Source organism: Setaria viridis, chromosome 1 (genome assembly GCF_005286985.2).
Source record: "Setaria viridis chromosome 1, Setaria_viridis_v4.0, whole genome shotgun sequence".
NCBI classification, from domain to species: domain Eukaryota; kingdom Viridiplantae; phylum Streptophyta; class Magnoliopsida; order Poales; family Poaceae; genus Setaria; species Setaria viridis.
In genome coordinates, this window is record NC_048263.2 from 36,942,177 (window position 1) to 36,966,320 (window position 24,144).

Below are 24,144 nucleotides of genomic sequence, written 5' to 3' on the forward strand. Positions count from 1 at the left end.
TCGTTGGCGTATTTCTCTGTCACCGTGTCCGCGGGAAAATTCCGAAAACATAATCCGAGCATTATCCCCGTCTTCCTCGCGCCTCTTCCGCCCCGAACGACCGCACCGCACCCTCCACCCCTCCCGCCATGCACTGCCTCGCCCCCCATTTCCTCCTCCCACTCCCCACCGCCTCGCGCCACGCGCTCCCTCAAACCCAAACCCCACCCCTTCCTCTCCTCCTCCTCCCCTCCCGCGCCTCTCGACTGCTCCACCTCGCCTCAGCGCGCTCGCCGTCCCGCGCCGCCGCCTCGGTCTCCGACGACGACGAGGATGAGGATGAGGAGGTCGACGTGGACGACGACGACGACGAGATAGGCATCCGCGACGCGGACGACGAAGACTACGATGAGTACGAGGACGGGGATGAGGGCGATGAGGAGGTGGTGGACGAGGAGAGCGTCGGTGAGGACGACGAAGAGGCGGAAGACGAGGATGGCGAGCGGGAGGATACCTCGGTGCGGAGGCGGGAGTCCGAGGAGTACAAGTCCCGGCGGGTGGCGAAGCTTGTCGCCGAGGTGCGGGAGTTCGGGGAGGACATCATCGACTACAATGAGCTCGCAGGGATCTACGACTTCCCCATCGACAAGTTTCAGGTATCGTTTTGGTTCCTGATGCGAATGTGCTAGCCTTGGTTCTCTACTTCTCTATTCGTTGAACTATCGGTGCGTCAGTGTGTGTCGGTATTTGACAGGGATTCGGAGGTAGTAGTGGTGCTACTCCGATGATGGGTCCCAAGTTAAATACAGTTTTGAATTGTTCGGAGGCCTGGAGCTTCCTCACACGTGTTAACTTGTAATGTTATTAGGTACAGAACTACAGATAGTTCTTCTATCATGTGTGCTGCCACACTTTTAATCGAATCATTCAAATTTGAGTTCGGAAAAAAATCGGGGCTCAATTTTGTTTCTGAGCCCTTTTATGTTGGATGGGCTTGGTTAGATGATAAGGTTGTGTTTTTTTTTTCTGTGTTCGGACCATGGTTGTCTCATTCATTATGAACATTGCAACTTCTATCACTTTTTTCGAGAGAGAAAATGTCACTATTTTGACTAGCTTCTGATGGCATTGTTTGGGACGAGCTACTCTTGGGACTTTTCCTATATTAGCTATAAGTAGGCAACAAAAAGTCTGTCATGCCTTGATAAAAAATATTTTACTAATGTTGGAAATTGAATGGTTTAATGGTTTTCAAGTTAATTGGAACTGAAGTTGTGAATTACAATTAAAGACATTGGGCACTAGAATTGGAAGGATAATATATGCAATCCCATCCCCCTCTTTCAGTAATAAAACATCTGGGAGGCAGATGCAATTTTATGCTGCATGCAAATCTGAACATCGAGGAGTAATGCTTTCCATAATCATTAAGCACCCAGAGCATTATCCCAAGGTCCACAAGACATTATATTTCGTTTTTCTTACCCTGTTTCCTATCTTCTTACAGCGCTTGGCGATCCAAGCATTTTTAAGAGGTTCATCTGTCGTAGTTTCTGCACCTACAAGTAGTGGGAAGACATTAATAGCAGAAGCTGCAGCGGTCGCAACAGTTGCTAGAGGAAGACGTCTCTTCTACACAACACCATTAAAGGCCTTGTCAAATCAGAAGTTTCGTGATTTCCGGTAAACTGCTATTTCGTGATTCTCTTGCTTTTTGCAGGTTTATCACTAAATCCTGTGAAAATAACTGATGTGGAACCTTGTAAACCTCTGTTTTGTTGAAACTTTTTCGAGGCAGGTACTGAATACAACACATGAAATTGTAACCCCCATAGCTCTATTGGAATAAAAAGTAAATTTGTGAATAATATCTTATGAAACACCCCATCAGTTTATCTAGTAAATTCATTTTGACACAATTTGTTGTACAATTATTTCAGGAATACCTTTGGTGATCATAATGTTGGTCTTCTTACAGGAGATTCTGCTATCAACAAAGATGCCCAGATCCTAATTATGACGACAGAGATTTTGCGTAACATGCTGTACCAAAGGTATTTTATGAGTGATATATAAATATAATGACTGATATGGATTTCTACAAATATTAACTCTGCATCATGCTAAATATTGCAGAAGCATTCTATGATGTGATATGCTTACAGTAGATATATATTCAACTTTGTATAAAATTCTTGCCAGTTTTTCCCAAATTTTACATGCCCATTTTACAATATATACACAATTTCTTTTTGTACATATTTTTGAAGGTAATTTCTTTGGGAGATTCATCTTTTGCAGCTAGGTAGTTTTAGGTCGCAAGTTCTAACTGATTTTGCATTTCCTGTCTCTGAGATAACTCTTGACATCCTCTGTTTGTACTGCAGTGTTGGCATGACAGCATCAGAAGGTAGATTATTTCAAGTTGATGTCATTGTTTTGGATGAAGTTCATTATTTGAGTGATATCTCACGCGGCACTGTTTGGGAAGAAACTGTATGCTATTGTATTACTCATATTAATCATGTGTGTTCATGTTATTCGTTTGACTTAGCTATTTTCATCGTATCTTAAGGTCATATATTGTCCAAAGGAAGTCCAGCTTATATGCTTGTCAGCCACTGTTGCAAATCCTGATGAATTAGCTGGCTGGATAAGTCAGGTAATTGCATCTTTCATGTTTGATTATTTGTGCGCTGGTTTTCTTTACAGTGATGTTTATGCAACAATGCAAGCATTGCTTCCGACTGTGTTTTGTTTCTACACATAATGGTTTACCTTTGTTTGCTCAGCAATGCAAAACATTGTTCTATTTTCTGAACTATGGAAACATTCTTATGTCTGTTTCTTTGTAGATTCATGGTAAGACAGAGCTTGTAACATCAAACAAACGTCCGGTTCCACTTACTTGGCACTTCTCAAAGAAATACGCCCTACAGCCACTTCTTGATGGAAAAGGGAAGAAAATGAATAGGTATCACACATGCTAAGACTATTTTAAAAGAACCCAAATATTTTGTGAGACATGTAAAACTTCAATATCTATTTTTTCCTTGATATAAGAACAAAAAAAAAGAAACAAAATACTCATAATGCATTATACAATACAGACAACTTTCTTACTGAAATTCATATATGAAAAGGGAAACACTTTACAACTGTCTTTTCTTATTCTACCTATACAGGAAACTGCGAATGTCTAACTTTCAGAACTTAGCATCTCCAAAGAATGACTTCTATTATGTGAAAGGAAAGAGGAGACTTAGAGCAAATAAAAATGAGCAAGGTAATAGAAGCCCTTTGGACATATCAAAACAGGTTCAGTTGTCAAAGCATGAACTCAGTAATATGCGCCGCTCCCAAGTATGGACTAAAATCCCTTAAAGCTTCAGTTACTTCCTTCCTCACATAATAGATTTGAACTAGCATTCGTTTTCTAGACGAAGTTCAGTCCAATATGTGGCATGCCTAATTGATGCCATTTTCTTGGTACCTTGCAATTCAGGTTCCACTAATACGCGACACTTTATCACAACTTTGGGAAAGTGACATGCTTCCAGCTATTTGGTTTATTTTTAGTAGAAGGGGGTGTGATGCAGCTGTTGAATATCTTGAGGATTGCAGATTGTTGCATGACTGTGAAGCTAGTGAGGTTGAACTGGAACTCAGGAGATTCAAGATGCAATATCCTGATGCTGTCCGAGAAAGTGCTGTGAAAGGACTCTTGCGAGGGGTTGCTGCTCATCATGCTGGTTGCTTGCCACTGTGGAAATCATTCATTGAAGAATTATTTCAGCGTGGCCTTGTTAAAGTAGTTTTTGCAACGGAAACCCTTGCAGCGGGGATTAACATGCCTGCTAGGACAGCTGTGATTTCTTCTCTCAGCAAAAGAATAGATGCCGGGCGCCAGCTCCTAACGCCTAATGAACTATTCCAGATGGCAGGTCGTGCTGGAAGGAGAGGGATCGATACAGTTGGGCATGCTGTTCTTGTTCAGACTCCATATGAAGGGCCTGAAGAGTGTTGTGACATTATCTTTGCTGGACTTGAGCCACTTGTCTCACAATTCACTGCATCATATGGGATGGTTTTGAACCTCCTTGCCGTATGTATTTTTCTTTTGTTTTCATATGTTTATGCATATTTTCGTTCTTTCTCCAGATCTTTACCTAATGGGTTGTAATGTGCTGTTCAGGGTTCAAAAGTTACCCATAATCAGAAAGAATCAGATGATCTGAAGGTCAAGCGCTCTGGAAGAACTTTAGAAGAAGCTCGAAAGCTAGTGGAGCAAAGCTTTGGGAATTATGTTGGGAGCAATGTAATGGTTGCTGCCAAAGAAGAGATTGAAAGAATACAGCAAGAAATACAATACCTCTCTTCAGAAATTACCGATGAATCTATTGACCGAAAATGCAGAGAAGAATTATCAGAGGAAGATTATGCTGAGATTTCCCTTCTACAAAAGAGACTGAAGGTAATATTTGATAGCTTATTTGTTTTGATCAATGAAAGGTAATGATATACTGATCCATCCAATGGCTGACACTCCGCTGTTCCTCAGGAAGAGAAGCAGATCAGAAATGAGCTGAAAAAAAGGATGGAACTGGAGAGAATGGCTGCATGGAAAAATCGGTTGGAAGAATTTGAAAGTGGCCATCTTCCTTTCATGTGCCTGCAATATAAAGATAAGGATTCAGTTCACCACACTATCCCTGCTGTATTTATTGGAAACCTCAACTCGTTTGCTGATCAAAAGATTGCGAACATGGTGAGCTACTTTTCAAAAAACTCTGTAGGGCAACTCTTTTTAAGCTTTTTTGTAAGCATAGCAGAAGGAAAACCTAAATATACTTGCTGCAGGTGGAAGAAGATTCACTTGGTTCAGGCAAGCATAAAGCTGATACTGGGGAACAACTTTATTGCCCATCTTACTACGTAGCTTTAAGTTCAGATAATTCATGGTATCTGTTCACAGAAAAATGGATAAAAACTGTTTACAAGACAGGTCTTCCTGCTGTCCCTTCGGTTGAAGGGGGCACACTCCCTAGAGAAACCCTGAAACAGCTCCTTTTGCGTGAAGAGATGATGTGGGATAAACTTGCGAAATCAGAATATGGTTCTTTGTTAAGCATGGATGGTTCTCTAGACACATGGTCGTGGAGTCTCAATGTTCCTGTGCTTAATAGCCTTTCGGAAGACGATGAGGTTAGCACTTGCTCCTTGACTGTTCTGTGATTTGTGATGTTGTAGAGTGCTTGACTTTATTACACTGAGTTGATGATCCAATGTCTGTGATCATCTTGTCCCTTTTAGAAGGAACAATATGTATTTTTCATGAAATTTCACCACGTTTAACTTCCTGTAATGTCAAATTTGCTGGGTAGTCTTCCTTTTTCATCTTTCTTATTGTAGGTTGTCAGCGATAAATTGTAATGGTAGATCCTAGGATAGGAGCAGGCGAGTAGTGCACCTCACCACTGGCAGTCCTATATCCATTGGTAATATAAAAATCAATCAATAATCTCAAATAAGCCATGTTCCACAACTGTTCAAATGGATAGTCTTCAACTTACCAGTCTCCATGACGCATACGAATGATTTCCTGCTTCCACATGCCATTTGATCATCAACAGGTTAGCAGCAGTTTTTTTTTTGGGGTAAAAGCTTCATCTGGACTCAACCCCGTTCTCTCTGTATATATTGGTTAATATTACTCAAATAATCAATGCCTAAAGTTTGGAGGCCCTTTTAAGTTTTAGTAGCTTTCTTTAAAAGTTAACTTCTTTTGATTAACATTCACAGGTAGAACGATTCTCCCAGGAACATCAAGATGCAGTAGAATGCTACAAGCAACAGAGGAGGAAGGTTTCACATTTGAAGAAAACAATCAAGAGTACTAAGGGTTTCAAAGAATTCCAAAAGATCATTGACATGAGAAACTTTACAAAAGAAAAGATTGAGCGCTTGGAAGCTAGATCCAGACGCTTGACTCGACGGATAAAACAAATTGAACCAACCGGTTGGAAAGAATTTCTCCAGGTTACCATGCATCTTTTCGATATTCGTAATTTTTTCCATGTATCTCTTTGTCGAATCAGTGCTATTCTCATATTATTTGAAGCTACAGTAGTAGATATTGTAATGGTGAGCTAATTGGCCCTTCACCGTTTATATACATCAAGTTCCTTACCATGTCTTTTCCTGATATTATTGCTGAACTACATTTTAGGCATATGAGCTGCTGTTTCTAGTGAACGTGTCCCCTCAATCCCCTCACACCCCCTTCTACCAATCATTCCCAATTTGGGCCCATCCAATGGTGCCTTGCTCGCTTACATCCTTACAACAGAAGTGGCACTTGATAGTTCTTAAGATTTGATGGTTTCTACCATATCTCCACATACATAGGTCACTTAGGGTGTTTGTGGTTTGGATAACTGATATTTGATTTGCATCTTGCTAGGTATATCCTTATACTTGCCATCAATGAATCTTTCATCATATATTAATTTGTGGGTCTCTATATGAATATTTACCAGATCAGCAAAGTCATACAAGAGGCTAGAGCGTTAGATATCAATACTCAGGTAATCTATCCTTTGGGTGAGACCGCAGCGGCTATACGAGGAGAAAATGAGCTCTGGCTTGCTATGGTTCTTAGGAACAAGGTCCTCTTGGATCTAAAGCCATCTCAATTGGCAGCAGTTTGTGGAAGTTTAGTGTCAGAAGGGATCAAACTTCGTCCTTGGAAAAACAGCAGGTAAAAAACTGTTCAGTGGCTTTTTTTTGTTTACAACTTCCTATAGTCTCCTGTTATATATTATGTTGATATCCTTTTTGTTGCCAGCGAGACTGGTTCATTTTGCTAGCATTTAATCATACAGATCAATGGTGCAGGTATCTGTCCCATGAGTTCATATATGCTTTCCACTGTAACTATTGAAATACTTCACTAACAAAGATATTGACAGCTCAACCCTGCTGTTGTACACTTGTACTAATTAGAGATGTCTATTCAAAGTTGCCATACACCACCAAGCCCCATTAAGTAGGGATATGCATTGTGCCACTGCTGACATCTTTAAAAGCTTTTGTTTACAAATTTATTCCTCGTGAGAAAATACGGAAAGATTGAGAACAGTTTCCAAAGCACGAGTTGCCATATGAGAAATTTGATGTCAAAGAATTACCAATATCCTGTAGGCTGCAGCCTTGGCGGTTGTTTCCTATTTAAAATTTTAAATGAGAATCCCTGTAGGCTTTAGTGCATTTTTAGCTGCATATGGTTGAATTTCGTTGGATAAAAATTCCTTGTTCTCTTTCTAATGATGCCCTGCATGACTGTTTGCAGTTATGTATATGAACCTTCTTCTGTTGCTACTGGTGTTATAAGCTATTTAGAAGAGCAGAGAAACTCGCTCATCGACCTCCAGGAGAAACATAATGTTAAGGTCTGGCATATCATGTTCCTGTTTTCCAGTGTTAGTCGACCAACTGCTGTCCTTTTCTCTACTGTTCTCATTTGTTCCTTTGAAAATAGATACCCTGCGAAATAGATGCTCAGTTTGCTGGGATGGTTGAAGCCTGGGCTTCAGGGTTGACCTGGAGGGAGATAATGATGGACTCTGCAATGGATGATGGAGATTTAGCCCGTCTACTCAGGCGCACAATCGATTTACTAGCTCAGGTATATTATGAGTCTGATCCTTTTATAGGGGAAAACAAGAATACAGATTCAGTATACCTGATGATTCCTGTGGATTTATCCTTTTCTTTTGATAAGCATTCCCATTTACACTACATTATGCCTTTTGCTTTATGTTCCAGATTCCGAAATTACCAGACATCGATCCGGTTCTCCAAAAGAATGCACAAATTGCTTGCAGCGTCATGGACCGAGTACCCATTAGCGAGCTTGCCGGTTGAAGGCCTGAAGCATGTAAGTACTACGAATGTGGGGTTTCTTTCTCTGGCCGCTCTTTTACATTTGTTATAGGTAGAAAATTCTTTGTTGTATCATGGCAAATTATTACCCGATATTAACGAAGATGTCATTTTCCAAGCGATTGATATCTTCACATCAGATTTTGTACAAATTTTAAGTAGAATTCTTTTTGCTCCTCTCGATATGGATCTTGTATAAAGAAATGGGCAAAAGAACCAATGAAAACATTGCTTTATGTACAGTCTGCAGCTAACCTATACCTCCACAACAACCAATTCAAAACATTGCAAACAATCATCATTTACACCTTCCCATCCATTCTATTCCTCGTCACTACTTGAATCAGAATCTGCACTATCCTTCATGAAGTGCGCTGGCAGGTTTGGAAATCTTGGCATGACCCTCTTCCTTTTGCTGTCTGCCTCTTCCGGTGGCTTCTGAGCCGTTGCTGGTTGACCATCGGTTGCTTCCTTCGTCACCGCTGCTGCCGTAGATGATGCCGCGGCAGGCGCAGCAGCTGTAGTTGGCTGTGATGCTGGTGGTGATGGTTTCTTCTGCTGCTGCAATTTCCTCTTGATGTCCACACATGCCTGATCAACCATACCCAAGAAGTCCCTCACCACGATGAACAGCTGAAGGGGATGCGCATTCCTGTCCTTGGTGGCACCCGCATGGTAGTACTCTGTTGTCTTCTGGACCAGCTCAAGTACTCTCTCCTGCTCTCCTCTTAGTGACTTTAGCTCCTGTTCTGCAGCCTTCACAAATCCTCGCAACCCTCTTGCTAATCCATCATCGCTGCAGGTCTCCAGAAGCCTCTTGATGTCTGTGAGTCGGCTGCCTAGAATTGAACACTCGCTGACAACCGCATCGTAGTCCACCATGGCTGCCCTCTTCACGTTGGCAAACTCTGTGCTGAGACCTCCAACAATTGGCAGCCCGAGGTTCATGTATTCATTTTGCCTCTCCTCACGTGATGGCCCCTGGCCTGCTGCTGAACTGCTGCCCTCGTGGCCAGACCTGGCGAGACTGCCAGAACGCCGGATACTGTAGTTGCGATTGATGGCAAGCCGCTTTCCCTCAGAGCGAACAACCTCTTCAACGACAAAGTGCAGTAACGAGGTGCTCCCATCAGTGCTCTTTACGTCGGAGAGCTTGCGGAGCGCCGTGAGGTTGAAGGCCTGTGCGTTGCCCCGTGCTGTTCCAGCATTCATCCTGTTTCCTGCCTTGAGAACGGCCTCGAGCAGCTTAAAGAACAGACCCTTCGTCCTCAGCTCCTGGCTTGCCAATTCCAAGGTCCGGAGCGAGTGCTTGAGCTGTGCAACCTCGGCGCCATAGTTCACCTTGAAAAGCAGTGCATTGACACGCGCAAATGGATTGGGCACATCAAGGAGGAGACGGAGGAGGAAGGCCTCAGCTGGGGCAAGCCTGTCAGGATTCCCAGAGAACTTCAGAATGGTGGATTCTTCTTCCTTGGAGATGTTGAGCCGTGAAAGCTTCTCCAGGACCTCGGTGCTGAGTTCTGTATGCCCATCACGGAGGGCGTCGATGATTTCGTCCCGCCCAACGGTGAGGGACTTCAGAATGATGGAAATGTTGTGCGATTTGCGCGGCTCAAGCAAGAATATTTGTTCTGGCGTGTTTGAGCGCCCAAGACCTGCCGAGGCTTCAGCGGAGTCCTTGGAGTCTGCAGATTTCGGCTTGCGGTTTGCAGCCGCAGTGCCGAACAGGGCCTCGATGATGCCTTCATCCAAGCTGGAAGCACATCAGAATTAACACAGTTAGGAGCTTGAAAATGGTCTAGATCGATTACAAAAAAAATGTTGGAAAAACATGGTTTTCAGAGAACAAAGTGATATCATTGTCAATCCATGTGAAATTGCTCGTGGCGTTGCAGTAACTAATAACGACACTCCAGGTCGAATTCCCTAATCATGCAAAGGGTTCCTATCATCCCATGACAAGCGAATGACAGACAATTCAGTGCCCATCTCGACCGAGGCTCCCGGGCATTCACACCCTAAAAGTTCCCATCATTGCTTTCTAACTGGGTAAGTATCTCCGTCCCCACTATGGTTTATACAAACAGTTAAAGCAATACACTCGTCATTTTGTAAATTGATTCTAAACACCCCAAAAAGCTTAGATTCGTTCTAAAAAGACAGATCGTAGAAGTTAAGAACAGCATTAATCTATCCACTAGTTGATTCTGTCAAGGTAAGGAAAATGAAATTCCTACTCGTTCAATGAAAAGCATGCTACACCAACTCCAACTCCAATACTTGTTCCACGAAATCCCCTATACCCGTTCTACTAGTACTAATAATTTCTTAATCGCTAAGCTGATGCAAGATAGAGAATGTGCTTTAGATAAAAGCAGATCCTGCCATCTGTCTTTGTCGCGGCTTGTATGTAAAGAACTCCAGATCCTAGAACATACACGCACAAAAAGGCACAGCCACGCCAGGATTTGGGCATCTGATCGATGATGCTGCGACATCAGTCCACCGAAAAAGCGACATCAGGGTTTGCGATCCCACCGAGGAACGTGCAGTGCTACTACTTTCTGGGGCGATTCTTTTTCATGCACTACTCTACTCTATTGAACCAAACAGAACAGAGCTAAACGCTGCTAACGAAAATCAATCTATGCGTTTTCAAAGTGCCGTGCCTAATTGATTCCCATGGTACCCCACCTGAACTCTGAAGTTCAGGTCCCTGATTGCACTGTTCATGCACTGGTATACTTGGTACTCCATTCCTATGTCCAGTCTCAGTACTCTGGTCCTACTGATCCTAGTGACATTTATTGTAGTAGTGTACTAGCAGCGAGTTCTGGTACCTATCTCGATCGTATAGTGCCGGTACTACGCTAAACAGAATGAGCAGCGGTGTTTAATTCAGGAGGGACTTACTTGAATGAGCCGCCGGTGATCTTGTCCCACACCATGGAGTGGTCGGTGGCCTGCACATTGACCTTGTCCCAATGCAGCGGCTTCAGCTTCGCCTGCTGCTCCCCGGCCCCAGAGGGCATGCCCGGCGCTGTCGGCGGCCTCGAGGAGGACGCCGATGCGCCTCCCTTCGGAGGTGGCGGAGGCGGTCCTCCTTTCTTTCCTCCGGGCGGCGGCGGTGGTGGCGGGGATGGGCCTTTGGGCGGCGGTGGTGGAGGCGGTCCGCCCTTCGGAGGTGGCGGCGGCGGGCCACCCTTGGGCGGTGGGGGTGGAGGTGGAGATGGACCCCTGGGCGGTGGAGGCGGGGGTGGCGACGCAGCTGGTTTTGGCGGTGGCGGTGGAGGCGGCGCAGCTGAGGCAGCAGCGTTGGATGGAGCAGGTGGCGGGCTTGCTCTTCCAGGCGGCGGTGGCAGCCCCGGCGATGCGCTTGGTGGGGCGGCGGGGGCTGGCGGCGGAGACGGGCGGGGCACGGAGTTCATGGCGACCGCCGGGGCCGGCGGACGCGCGTACGGCCTGGTGGCGTCCACGGAGAAGGACGACGAGCTGGAGCCAGCGCTGGGCGGGCGCAGCGACTCGTTGAACACGTCAGACGCGGAGTCCAGGGAGCCCACCGGGATGAGCGGCTCCTGATCTATCTTGTTCCTCCTCGACCGCCGCGGCGGGGACGGCGGCGACGACGTCTGCTGGGGCTCCGGCCACATCTCCACCCGCTGCTGCTGCTGCTGCCGGGGAGGCGGCGGCTGCGGCGGGCGCCAGCTCTTCCTACCCCTGCCATCGCCGTCCTTCTCGAACTCCCTCCAGTATATCGCGTCGAGCCCGTTCTCGTCCACCATTCCGAAGCCGCCGCCGCCTCCCCCTACCCCGCCCCGCGGCGGCCGCCTCGGCTCCCTCTCCGGCCGCTTCCCCGCGAAGGCGCCCTCCTGCCGCCCGTCGGAGTACCCATTCCCGTCCCCGGCCGTCAGCTCCTTCTTCTTCCCGTGGCGGAGGAAGAGGAAGAAGGCGACCCCCGAGACCGCGAAGCTGCTCAGCGCCGTGCTCACCACCGCCACCGCGATGTCGCTGCGCTTCACGGACGACGACGGCCGCGGTGGCGAAGACGACTCCGGGGCGGTGGCGGGCGACGGGGTCGGGGACACGATCGCCGGCGGCGGGGCGGGGAAGGCCGGCGTGCGGACGGAGGGGAAGGTCCTCTGGATGTTCCGCTGCGGCTGCGCGGCGGCTAGAGGGGAGAGGGCTGCGGCGATGAGGATGAGGAGGAGGGGGAGGAGCGGGCACGGACGCGGAGCCATCGCCGTGATGAGGTGGAGGTGGGGGTGGGGTGGGGTGGGGGGAATGGAAATTTGACGAGGGGGCGGGATGTGAGACGAGGTGGGCGTGATTGACTTGCGGGCGGTGCTGGTGCTGCTGCCGCCGGCTTTGTACGTTATTGTTGGGTCGGGTTGGGTTGCGTGTGGTGTGTGTTGACTTGGTTTGGGGTGGTGTGGTGTTTTTTTTTTTTTTTGAAAACTTAGGGGTGGTGTGGTGGGGTGGGGGGTTTTGTGTTTGTTTTACTCGGTCCGGCCGAGCCGGCACGAGACGGGACGGACGATGGCTGTGGCGAGGCAGGTTCGCGGTTGGGTCGGCGAAGAAAACCGAAGCGAAGACGCGTCGCGGGCCCGCGGGAGTGGTCCCTGGTAGTAGCTGGGTAGAGGAGACGAACAGTGGGGGAGAAGAAAGGAGGAAGGAGCCAAGGCGGAAACCGCGCGGCCGGACGCCGCCGCCGCGCGTCCGCGTCGCTGCCGTGCCGTTACATGCGGTGCGGTCCTTCGGGTCGCGCTTTGTTGGCTGCTGGGACGCGGGGTTGACACAGCGGCGTCCCGTCCCATCCCATCCGGGGCATCGGTTTCAGATCGAGTGGTCAAAACTCTAAAGGGGACCGTAATTTCGGGACGAAAATCCCCTCCGGCTCCGGGTGAGGAAGTCACCGCTCGCAAAGCGTGCAGTCCAAGCTCTTGTTTACTTCACCCCCAACTCCTAACTTTGGCATTATACAAAAAGAAGATTTCCCATCACATCAAACTTGCGGTACATGCATGGAGTGCTAAATGTAGACGAAATCAAAAACTAATTGCACAGTTTTGTTGTACTTTGCGAGACGAATCTTTTGAGCCTAATTAGTCAATATTTAGACAATAATTTACAAGTACAAACGAAACGCTACAGTGTCGCATTAATGGTAAAATGCCAATTTTGTCACTCCCAAATTGGGAAGTAAACAAGGTTCAAGTGAAATTCCGGGAAGTGTTTGCTTCCGCCGGGGCGCGGGGGCGAAACGTGAAAGAAAGGCTCCGGGTTACAGCGACAGGCGGCGACACCACTCAGAGCGCGGCACTTTCTTCCCAGTTCTCGAAAGCTATTGCGAACCTGCGATTATTCCTTGGGTCGAGACCAAACAGATTGCGCGTTGGCCCAACGGCACCTTTTTGTGGTGCTGGCTGCAGCAATTCCATAATTTCCTGGTGAACTGAACTGAGCCGCTAGTGGATTTGGTTCGGCCGCACATGGCCGATGGACGGCGCCGGCGGGGCGGGAGTTCCCAGCCCGCGTTGTTGTTGTTGGATTCGGCTGCCACTGCCACTGCCAGCACCAGTGAGCTGGTGCTTGATCGCCTGCCAGGAGCACACACACAACGCGTCCAAAAGCCACAGTGTCTGCTGCTAGTCTGGAGCTGCCACCAACGTTAACTTGATGGCCAAAGTTCGGAGGAGGACCATCGACGCAGGCGGAGGATTAGGATCATCACGCACCGGAGCAGTATCTCGGCGAGTTGTTCGTGTGCCGCTGACGTGCCGTGCCTGCGCACGATCTCGTGCGGCGACCAACGATCACGCACATTTGCACCTGTAGGTGTGTGCGATGACGCGGGCTCAATGGTTGCTTCCAATACTTCCGATTCCCCAGGGAGAGGGTGGTAGTTAAAGACCGCTTCTTCGATTACCTCACGCTAGTCGACTGAAAACGATGCTAGCTCCATCGCGCGTGGCTGATTCGTTTGGTTCCTTAAGACTAGGTACTTGGTAGTAAGTGAGTCTGATATGTTGCATAGAGATGAAATTTCTCTCTGATCCGATAAAACTTCTCTTTCTCTCTCCTTGTAAGAATCATACCAAATCAGTAAAATTGCTAATGTGATCTAATTTAATGCTATGAAACTCCGACTAGCCTAACGAGACAATTGTTTTCCTAAGCTGATGATTGGTTTCATCAACAACTACTCAATCTCGTGCGTTTATTTGTAAGCGGGTTTGGTGAGTGTCTCTGCACCTTGTACCGGTAACCAGCCTCTCAAAGGGAGCGAGAGAGAGAGTAACCAGCCTCAACTGAGAGGGCACACACGGTTTTGAACTATTTTTCCGCTCTTTCGTGTAGGATAGCTCTAGTTCTGAATGTAATTTCATCATTTTTAATAAAAAGATATTGTTTATTTTGGTTTCATAATGAGGCTCTGTTTGGCAGGACTTATCTTGACTTCAGCTTCACATGTTTTGCGCAAAACGAGGTAATATAGCATGAAGTCGTTTTGTAAGCTGTTAAAATGAACTAGAACCCGGGTAAAATCACTATTTTTAGCTTCACCGGCTTTGTCTTCACCGGGGAGGCTGTTTCGGGAGAAGTCCTCCAAACAAGGCCACTCAAACTCAACCATTTATTATTACAAGGTTGTTTTTAGTTCTCCATAGTAATTGCAAGGATATCACTAAAACAACTTTTGCATGTACATGCCATTTTCAAGCACAAATTGTATCAAACTTAGTCTTGAAGTACCTACTCCCTCCGTCTATATTTATAATGCATGGTATAATTTGGCACGATCTTCTAAATAACACTTTGACTATTCATTTATCTTATATTATATTGTTTATGGTTATAAACTTATGATCATTGTAGAGTATATTTGATCACCAATCCAACCATATAAAGTTTACATTATAAAAATAAAAAAACTAATAGTTAAATTATTGGTCAAAAATTGCAAAGTTTGAATCTTGATGTGCATGTGCGCCTTATAAATAAAAATAGAGGAGTAATTAATGAGCTGTAATGTAAGCAAAATGGGTGACATAGCATCTATTTATCGAATAAAGAGAGCAAATTATTTTCATCTAGATAAAACAACATCTACAGATCTACACTCTTTTCTATTTTTTGGAAATCCCATCCTGAGATGAAGCTAGGATTGGAACATGAGGGGGAGGATTAAGTTGATTTATGGTGAAATACTAAAACGTGCAGTTAACTTTTTCTTTATTTATCTATACAATTTCAAGGAAAAATTGGACCATGAGGGGGCCATGGCCCCATCCTTCATTGTAGCCAATGAGATTCATTCATGTACTCATATGACTAACCATCATGTGAGGGGTGTTTGGATCCTTGGCTAAAGTTTAGCCCGAGTCACATCAGATGTTTGGATGCCAATTAGCAAGACTAAACATAGGCTAATGATAAAAATAATTGCATAAATGAGGGCTAATTCACGAGACGAATCCATTAAATCTAATTAATCCATGATTAGCACATGTGATGCTACACTAAACATGTGCTAATCATGAATTAATTAGGCTTAATAGATTTGTCTCGTGAATTAGCCCTCATTTATGCAATTATTTTTATCTTGAGCCTATATGTAGTCCTCCCAATTGGCATTCAAATATTCGATGTGACCCGGGCTAAACTTTAGCCAATGATCCAAACACCCCTAAGTACCACCACATGCCTATGAAATAACTTTATGAAACCATGCATTTGGGATGAGAGTTTCATTATGTCGATGTCTCGTACCGCTGACTACTGATTTACGCCGCGCTCACCTAGCGATCGATGGTTAGCACTTAGACACAAGGAATTATACTGGTTCGGGTTGAAACCCAATGTCCAGTCTGAGATTGGGGTTCATGTTCCTCGAGCCAGGGCTCGGAGCTTACAACGGGGTGCTTGTAAGCAAGCGGATAGGAGTTTTGTGCGTACAAGTTGAAAAGGTGTCAGAGAGAGTGAGAAGAGCACCCAGCTCTCCTTATGTAGGCTTGGGGCTGGGCCACAGCGAGAAAGAAGGGTCCCACAACCCTAGTGCGGGAGGCCCACGCGGGAGTGGTCGGTGCTTCTGGCGTGGTCAGATGAGGTGGGTCCCTCATGACGTAGCTTCCCGTCCCGTCCTTGGTCATGTTTGCACGTGTTGCGTCGCCCCACAATATACGGTGAGGCGGGTCCTGTGTGTTGTGTCAGGCGCTATGCCGGCTGTGGCGGCTGCCTCATCCACCAACTCCCGTCGTAGGGGATGGCACGCCGCATGCGCTACTGCGGCGCATGGAGGGTGCGCGGCCGCTTGGCCAATAGCCATTGTTGAGTGGTTGGGCCATTATCCCCAAACACCTGCCGAGAGGTCGGGAGGCTTCCCTTTGGTCAGTGTCTGACCCGTGGTCCCCAACGTTATGACGGTGAGGTTGTACGGCCCCATCCTCGATGGGGACGTGACGGCAAGTAGGTAGAATAGGGCCGCGTCCTTGGTGTGCCAGGCAGTCCATGATGGCGCTGCTGACCGAGGCCACGAAGGGGTGGTCCATTGGGTGCCCGTCGGTCCATTGCCGTCGCCCCTGGTCACCCTCAACTGTGTCGGTTGTGGGACGGAGAAGCGTGCATGTCACATCGGTGTGGCGCGCATTAAATGCTTTGCGTGTGCTAGCTCTCATTGCCTTCGTCAGAGGAGGTCGGAGGCGGTTCCGGGTACGACGGCTTGTACTCCTCCGGGCCCTGTCGAGGGGTTGGAGGAGTGCCGCGTGTCTGTGGGTCGGGGAGTAGGCCGCCGTCACGTGTTTGAGCGTCGCCAGGCCGCATGGCCCATCGACGGCCTTTGAGAGCTGCATCCGCGGGGGTACCCGTGGTGCGTGCACACCCATCACATTCAACAATATACTACTTCTTTGCTTTTGTGGCTGTCTTGGAAACGTAAATTTGAAACACTGCATTGGGACTAACCTATGTATTATGCACATTACTAAGGTGACACTGTATTTTTTGCTGAATTGCCGGTAAACGTTGAGGAGAGAGAAAACCTGCATTATTATGGAGATAGATACAACTTACCAAAGCATTTGTGGTGTAGTTGTTTCGTATTAGTACGATAGTATTCACTTTGGATCCATTATCATAGCCGTATCATCATACAACAATTTTGCATTGGTATTCTATGAAACAGTCCCGAGATGCCGTTTTCTTAGCATAGATGATGAGATGTAATGCACTAAATATTGTGATATTGGTCATCTTTCGTTCTTTGTAAGAACAAAGATGAAATATGGTATTTGATTTAAATTGTTTTTTTGGATGATGGAAGGATATTGTTTTTCTCCTAGATAGGCGGAGACCTTCTAGTTTCTATGACAAGGTTGACTTGAGTTAGAAAAGTGTCTTCTATTTACTTTCCGGTCTAACCATTTCTGCTACCCATGTCTTCTATGATTAGTTTATTCTGCAAAATGAAAAGGCATACCTCAAGTATCTGCGTACCGTTACCTATCGGTCGTTATAACCAACAGTAAAGTAATTTCCTTTAAAAAAACAAAAAAGTGTATTTTTCATCCCAAGTATTGCAAAAGTGTGGTATTCATCCCTCATGTTCCATTAGGTGCAAATCAACCCTTTAACTAACTAAATCGGTGCATTTATCATCCTCTCCTTAGTTTAATGATAGTTCAGTGTCATATAACATTGGTTTATACCATGTAATAATCTTACTAATTACTGCTTAGCCATGTTTAATGTGGAGTCAATCGTTATAAGAGTTCGGTGTGTGAACCGTTCCGTTAATTTTTTCAATAAAATTTTTATGTGGTAGCCAATTTAGAGGATTTATTAATTTTTTAGGTTTTTAATCTTTGACTCGGTATATTGCATCACTAAGTGGTGATTAGTCAAATGATTATGGCCTAAACTGCCATCGGATGGTACTAAACTATTGTTAAACTAAGATGGGGATGATAATTAATGCACCAGTTAAGTTAGTTAATGGGGTTGATTTGCACCATATGAAACATGAGGGATGAATGTAACACTTTTGCAATAGTTGAGGGATGAAAAAAAATACAACTTTTCCTTTAAAAAATAATAAAATTATTCAATACACTTACTATGATTTTTTACTATGATGAGTATTTTACTCTTTAGTAGTATTCACCAACATGATTCTCTCCGGAATTTTTTTGTTCACTAATCCCATTGAATCAGTCATCATATTTCCATGCTGCTTTTAATTTGCTTTTGTCAAATGAAAGAAAATGGAAGTTTCAAATCACGCATTTTTGTTGTCATAGTACGTGCTTTGATTAGATTTTGTCCTTTCTAATTTATCGTGCCATGTGGATGCTCATTCATGGGAAGGCCACCGTTTCTTCGATAGTGACTGAAAAAATGAACAACATAGGCCTGGCTACCTGAGTACTCAAAAAAGGCGAATAAATGAAAAAAAATCGCATAACAATAGTAGCCGTGCCCGTTGTACACGGTGGCTTGTATCTTCCATCTGCCCGGATGCCTTGTAAAAGCAATTTCCCCAAGCATTTTGTTGACCTGGACAGTGTGAGAGAAATTAAATTTGAGCAAATTCTCATGCATACGCTGCAGCGTGGTCGTCGCCAAATGCCCAAATGGTGTTTGACTGCCAACATTTGCCAGCAATGTCCTTTTGACCCTGTCGTTTTCTCAACACGATACCCGCGTACCCGCCCGCGTACCCACCCGCCCGACCTAGCCTCCCGTAGTCCCGTCCCGTCCCCCCACGAAATTGGCCAATCAATCAAACATTCAGGCAATCAATCGATTCAATTTGGAACCCGAGCGTCAATCAATCCACCGGTCTCATTCCCCTCCCCATCGGCGTGGTGCTTGAGTGGCGGGCCGGTGGTCGGGTTCGGCGGGGCCTGGCAGAACGACACTCGGACGAAGCGCTGCTGTGCTCGAGGTGTGAGCAGCCGGGAGGAGGAGCTCCGGCCACCTCCCACCTGTTCCCATCCGCGGCCGTTTCTTGCACGCGCGCGGTGACCGGCATTAGGTGTGCGGCTGCGGGAGCCATGGCTTCGCTATCGCCAGGAGGTAAAACCGTAAAAGTGACCATGTAGGATATCATAGCTTGCTAGCTGTATGCTTGAACGTACCTGTTCATTATTTAGTTTAGTTACTTTTAAATGCCACTGAACTTTTAGAGCTGCAATTTGAGCAAAAAACAATCGGCCTGCGGATATAATTTGTCTGTAGGTGATATCCCGATTAAGAAGTATATGGCATGATTAGTTTTTTAAATTTCACACGAGTCCCTTCTTTCTTATTGCAGACAGACAGTGGTAAGCCACCTAGATTCCAGTTTCCTTCTTACTGCCAAGTTCTTTATATCCTGGAATTTGCCTTGTTACTTTCTGTATGCTTATATATGTGGCAATCCATAACAGTGAGATGAAGAAGTGCATGTCGATCAAATTATACATTCTGCCCATTGGTCTTCATTACATGCGAGTAGATACAGCCCTCAACATTTAGTTGGCCAAATCATTGGATGATCACTAGCGCATCATCAAGCATACACAAAACTTCCAACTAAATTCAGATTGTGCATGGTTCAGTCCAGCTGTTACTCTGTTAGTGCCTATTGTGCAGTGTCAGTTTCCCGCCGATTTTACAAAAAACTTCTGCATATATATATTTGAGTAAGCTCTTGGCTCCTTCGGGGTTGAGCTTCAGTGCTAGCTTTAGTAAGGTTAGGGAATGCAGCTTTTGATTGAAACTGGAATGCAGATGCTTGAATTATGCATTAGTACGTACTATCTACTCATGTATAATTATATATTGCTAAAAGACTGAACCTCGAAGCAAAATTATTACTGTAATACTATGTCATTATATGTTTCTAATATCATTAATTGCATGCAGTAGGTGTTCTGATGGATTAGATTATCCTGTTGCCTTCTGATTCCTCTCGTGTACAGAGAGGCACATTCATGGAAGTTCAGGTAAGCTCTTATATGTAGACAGTAGGTTCCTAACTGTTTCAAGTAATGGTGATTTCTGTACGTGTACATCTACAGTTACAGATAATTTGCACGTCGTCTTACAGGTTATAACTGCATGTTTCAGTTCTTTCAGCACACCTTTAAGTTTATGGATTAGGTTTAGAGCATTCCTGGTGGCTATTGGATCATATATGAGGTAATATCTTGCACATGGTAGCTAATGACCAGATTTGCCTGAATTTAAATTTTGTTGACAGGTACATAGAAGAAAAGAGGATTGTTGTTTTATATGATTTAATTGTCTGACTTAAAACTTTTGAGACTAAACTGTTTTGATGTATCAATATCTTCTTATGGCTTTTGTTAAACCGTTAAATCTGCATCTGCTGCCCCCTAGAATTTGGTTCAGAGTGCGAAATATGTGTTCCTTTCGAAGAAAATAGGTTATCAAAGATTGGTGTAAAGTTCGGTACACAAATTCCAGGATGTGAGTTATCTTGCAGGCAATTGTCAAGTTGATGATGGTTTGTTTTGTCCAAGTTAGTACTTGACTGATGTCTTGAACAAATGATGTCATGAAAACAAACTGCATGATGTTACTTATGTAGATCTCAATTGTTTTATGGTTATTGCCATGCTTTAATTGTTTAAATAATTTTCCAGTACAAATGACATACTACATATCTGAAAAATTATCATCTAGATGGTTACAATTAAAATTATTATTTTAAGAAGTCATGTGCGTGTCGCACGTGCATCTATGCTAGTCTTTGTAAACCTTGCAAAGAAATACTTTAGGGGTTATCTAGACTTTGGTTATACTTGAGGAAGTAATTTAAATTTTTTCCTTTTGAAAATTTATTACAAGTCTGCGTGTTAGTTTTGTTTTGGAAGCTACGTCTACGTGTTAGTTTTTTTGAAAGATGTGTTAGTTTTTTTTGAAGCTAAACATCTACGTGTTATATTAGTTGGATGGCACCTGGGCAGCAGGCTAACTAGCCAGCCAGCGTTTGCTGCGGAGCAACTAAGCAGCGTGACAGGGTCGAACCCCGGCTACCCGCACGTCAGGAGGGTCAGGTGTACAGACGGAGGGGGCCGCCCCTCGAACCTCAATCGAGGCAGACGGAGCAGCGGGTCAGTAGCAGGAGCACTCCGCTCGGCACCATTTGCAGACCTAGTCACGGTACTTTATTTGTTCCCCAGGCAGTCGTTCATGGATGAGACAGTCACCGAGAGGGAGGCTGATGATGGGAAGGGTTACTTCATCTCGTGGATCTGGTGTAAGGCAAGCCTCTGTGCATGATTTTATCGTACTGTTACTAAGAGTGTCATATCAGCTTTTCACGGTACTCAATGTATAGTTTCATTGCATAGTTTCATAGATAATCTAAACTATTTATTTTTTTATGTTGTTCTATGACTAAATGTGTCATGCCATGAAATCGTAGCATGCTCAATGCAAATTTTATTGGATTTTATAGGATTGGGTAACTGTGCTAAGTGAGTTTCATGGCTTCTCCTCATAAATAACCTGCCAAGTTAGCAGTTTTGCTGATATGGCATAGAATTAAATGCTTATAAAACTCCCATACCATTCTCATTGAGACTGGTCTAAACTCAGATGCTTTGACCAAGATAGGCATGCTTAGGGTTGAGGAACCAGTAAAGGTTAGCGAGGAATACTAGGCAACATGGCGCTGTCGGAGATGCGATCTAGCCCGACAACCATGCTTGATTACGAGGTCATTCTACATCTTGATAGGGTGGTGGACTACTCACCTTTGCCTAGCAGCCCGTCATATGTAAGCTAGCAGTAATAGAGACTGGATGATGAGCCTGTGCGTCCATGGCTTTGAGCACCTCTGAAGCCAGCATGGATGAATTTTGTGTTATCTTGAGACTGTGGAAGCACCACGGACCAGTTCAAGTTCAATGGTGGGGAGCCAAGGATGATGAGCCTGTGCGTCTCGACGCAGGAACGAGCGGGCGAGCTTGCTCCCGATTGAGGCAGCGGCGTCGGAATCCTGGGCGGTGTCGCACCAGGGGCGCAGTGCGACACCGCCGCACAGAACTTTTTTCCACCTAGGTTCCCCTTTCTCCCTTGTCGCGGTGCGGGACCGGGCGAGCCGCTCCGCTGTGCCTTTCTAGGCCGGCTAACCAGCGCGGCCACGGCCGTCGCACACCGCATGCACGCGGGCACGCGCTACGCGCGAGCGGCACGACCGATGGGTCGCCAGCCGCCGCAGGGCCCTGGCCGCGAGCCGCCCGCTCGCCCCGGCCTTGCCGCACGCACGAACGCACGGCCACGGGCCGAGAGCTCTGGGGTTTCTTTCATCTGTTTCAATGATTGAATGAAATACGAAAATTGGATTTTCACAAGCTTGTACCTGATCAAGCAGCTGTAGCTCGAAGTTGGACGAGTTGTTTGGTAGGCATCATTCTGCTTTCTCCTTTCAGTGTATCGCTGCACTGCAAGTTTTCTTTTATTTTGGCTGTTAATTGGGTAGGTTTTCATTGTTTAGTGAACTATAGAATTGAGTTATTTCCGGCATAGGTACCAAAAGTGTGCTATGCTTTGGCTCTGATCTTCATTTTATTTCCTCTGTATTGTTAATTGTTAGAAATATTTATAGCAAAGGTTGGAATTGGTGGGGTGTGTGAAAAGACGATAATGTAGGAGTTCACATTACAAGAATGATTGTTGTCTTCTACAAGTTATAATGCTATGAAGTTATGTTTAAGTCATATATTCAAGTTTACGAGATGTTTTTTTATCCCAAATGGTTATGCCTGGTGGTTTAAATGTAGTGATGAACTAATGTTCAGAATCTAACAGAGGCTTGTCTTTATGTTGTGATTATGATCAGATTCCAATGCCATTGGTATCTCGGAATGGTTTGTGTTTGATGAGATTTTGTACAGTCTTTCAAATAGATAGTGCTGGTACATTTTTATGAGCTCATATATAGGCGATGTGTTCGTGCTATTAAAGAGACAAAGAAACAGAAGCTAGCAAGTCGCATGGGTGTTTCATGCACTTACATGATCATGAGCTAGTAATTGAAAGTGTGCGTGCAGATTTATTCTAGTTTCAGACAAATGGAACTGAACATGATCCAACAAGCAAGCAGAACAAGTCCATGAGGCAACCATTATAAATGGCGTCTCAGGGTGTTTGGATATAGGTGCTAAACTTTAGCAGTGTCACATCGGATGTTCGGATGCTGATTAGAAGGACTAAACATAAGCTAATTATAAAACTAATTGCAAAACCCTATGCTAATTCGTGAGATGAATCTATTAAATCTAATTAATCCATCATTAGCAAATGGTTACTGTAGCACCACATTGTCAAACCATGGACTAATTAGGCTTAATAGATTCGTCTCGTGAATTAGACTCCATCTGTGCAATTAGTTTTGTAATTAGCCTATATTAATACTTCTAATTAACATCAAACATCCAATATGACAGGTGCTAAACTTTAGCACGGGGTGTCAAACACCCCCTCAGTATACGAACAAATTGAGAGGCACGTGCTCCATGATGTACACATAGGAAGCGGCCAAGCAGGGAATATTTAAAGACAAAAAGAAGTTAACAGAGCTGCATGGAACTAGTACGTGACCTCGAGCCTGGCAACTAGTGCATGCATATATATCTCCACAGGTTGCTAACGTATAACATAGTATCTGGCGCCTGGCGGCCATACGCGATACGGCCAGCTCCACGAGGTAGCCGGAATGGCCGAGAGATGAACATGATCTTAGTCGAGTCGAGGCCCCTCCATTCATCTTCGGCAGTACATGTTGATGTCCTGTTCCCTCTCCTCCTCCTTACAGATCACATGCATGCGTGTCCTCTTCTCGGGCTGCCGGCCGTCCGTGTTGCTGTGACGCCGTACGAACACTGGAGGAGGATGAAGCTGTGTTGGTGATGGAGTCCATGGTCCGGATGACGTCGCAGGCTACCAGCAGCGACGGAGAAGCCATGGAGGCAACGCCAAGATGCATCTGCACCGATTGGCCGGAACAGGCCGCTGCGAGGACCCGATGGGTTGCCGTGCGGCGCCAAGATCACCTCCGCTTCACTGGCCGTGGAATAGCAGGAGCCGCTGCCGATAATGACGGCATCGCGCGGTGCTGAAGACGACGAGACGGCACCCACGACGATGACGCCGCGTGGCTGCCGGCGACGATCCCGGAGGCAACAAGACGGCGCTGTCGACGCCGACGGC

The 24,144-nt window shown here is 45.6% G+C and overlaps 2 protein-coding genes and 1 long non-coding RNA gene across 9 annotated transcripts; 2 read left to right on the forward strand and 1 right to left on the reverse strand.

The window, feature by feature from the left end:
- Positions 1-79: 79 nt before the first annotated feature.
- On the forward strand, positions 80-8,041 carry LOC117837402 (DExH-box ATP-dependent RNA helicase DExH15 chloroplastic). Of its 2 annotated transcripts, XM_034717019.2 has the most exons (16): positions 80-635; positions 1,487-1,662; positions 1,920-2,033; positions 2,367-2,475; positions 2,555-2,641; positions 2,835-2,953; positions 3,165-3,342; positions 3,485-4,084; positions 4,175-4,453; positions 4,541-4,747; positions 4,840-5,184; positions 5,782-6,018; positions 6,519-6,739; positions 7,331-7,430; positions 7,520-7,666; positions 7,807-8,041. In XM_034717019.2, the coding sequence occupies exons 1-16, from the start codon at positions 129-131 to the stop codon at positions 7,903-7,905; spliced, it is 3,525 nt and encodes a 1,174-aa protein (XP_034572910.1). In that variant the 5' UTR covers positions 80-128; the 3' UTR covers positions 7,906-8,041. The 2 variants fall into 2 exon arrangements, with proteins under 2 accessions (XP_034572910.1, XP_034572920.1); XM_034717029.2 differs by lacking the exon at positions 80-635 and having other exon boundaries at positions 1,655-1,773.
- Positions 8,042-8,127: 86 nt separating this feature from the next.
- LOC117837426 (formin-like protein 16) lies at positions 8,128-12,197 on the reverse strand. Its single transcript, XM_034717051.2, has 2 exons — positions 10,837-12,197; positions 8,128-9,676 (listed from the first exon to the last, which is right to left on the reverse strand). Exons 1-2 carry the CDS (start codon positions 12,159-12,161, stop codon positions 8,245-8,247), a joined length of 2,757 nt encoding a protein of 918 aa, XP_034572942.1. The 5' UTR covers positions 12,162-12,197; the 3' UTR covers positions 8,128-8,244.
- A 6,238-nt stretch (positions 12,198-18,435) lies between these two features.
- Positions 18,436-21,398, forward strand: LOC117863485 (uncharacterized). 6 transcript variants are annotated; one of them, XR_004642233.2, is made up of 4 exons: positions 18,436-18,996; positions 19,828-19,907; positions 20,012-20,103; positions 20,876-21,398. It is a non-coding gene; the product is annotated as an uncharacterized lncRNA (long non-coding RNA). The 6 variants fall into 6 exon arrangements; XR_004642230.2 differs by having other exon boundaries at positions 20,012-21,398; XR_011898812.1 differs by having other exon boundaries at positions 20,032-21,398.
- The last annotated feature ends 2,746 nt before the right edge of the window (positions 21,399-24,144 follow it).

What these genes read in the sequence shown, in the direction of transcription:
- LOC117837402 (XM_034717019.2), top strand. Translation starts at nt 129, where the DNA reads ATGCACTGCCTCGCCCCCCATTTCCTCCTCCCACTCCCCACCGCCTCG. An exon ending in AAAGGGAAGAAAATGAATAG is followed by an intron (nt 2,954 to 3,164) that starts GTATCACACATG and finishes CTACCTATACAG; the next exon opens with GAAACTGCGAATGTCTAACT. An exon ending in TTCTACAAAAGAGACTGAAG is followed by an intron (nt 4,454 to 4,540) that starts GTAATATTTGAT and finishes GCTGTTCCTCAG; the next exon opens with GAAGAGAAGCAGATCAGAAA.
- LOC117837426 (XM_034717051.2), bottom strand. Translation starts at nt 12,161, where the DNA reads ATGGCTCCGCGTCCGTGCCCGCTCCTCCCCCTCCTCCTCATCCTCATC. An exon ending in ATCACCGGCGGCTCATTCAA is followed by an intron (nt 9,677 to 10,836) that starts GTAAGTCCCTCC and finishes ATGTGCTTCCAG; the next exon opens with CTTGGATGAAGGCATCATCG.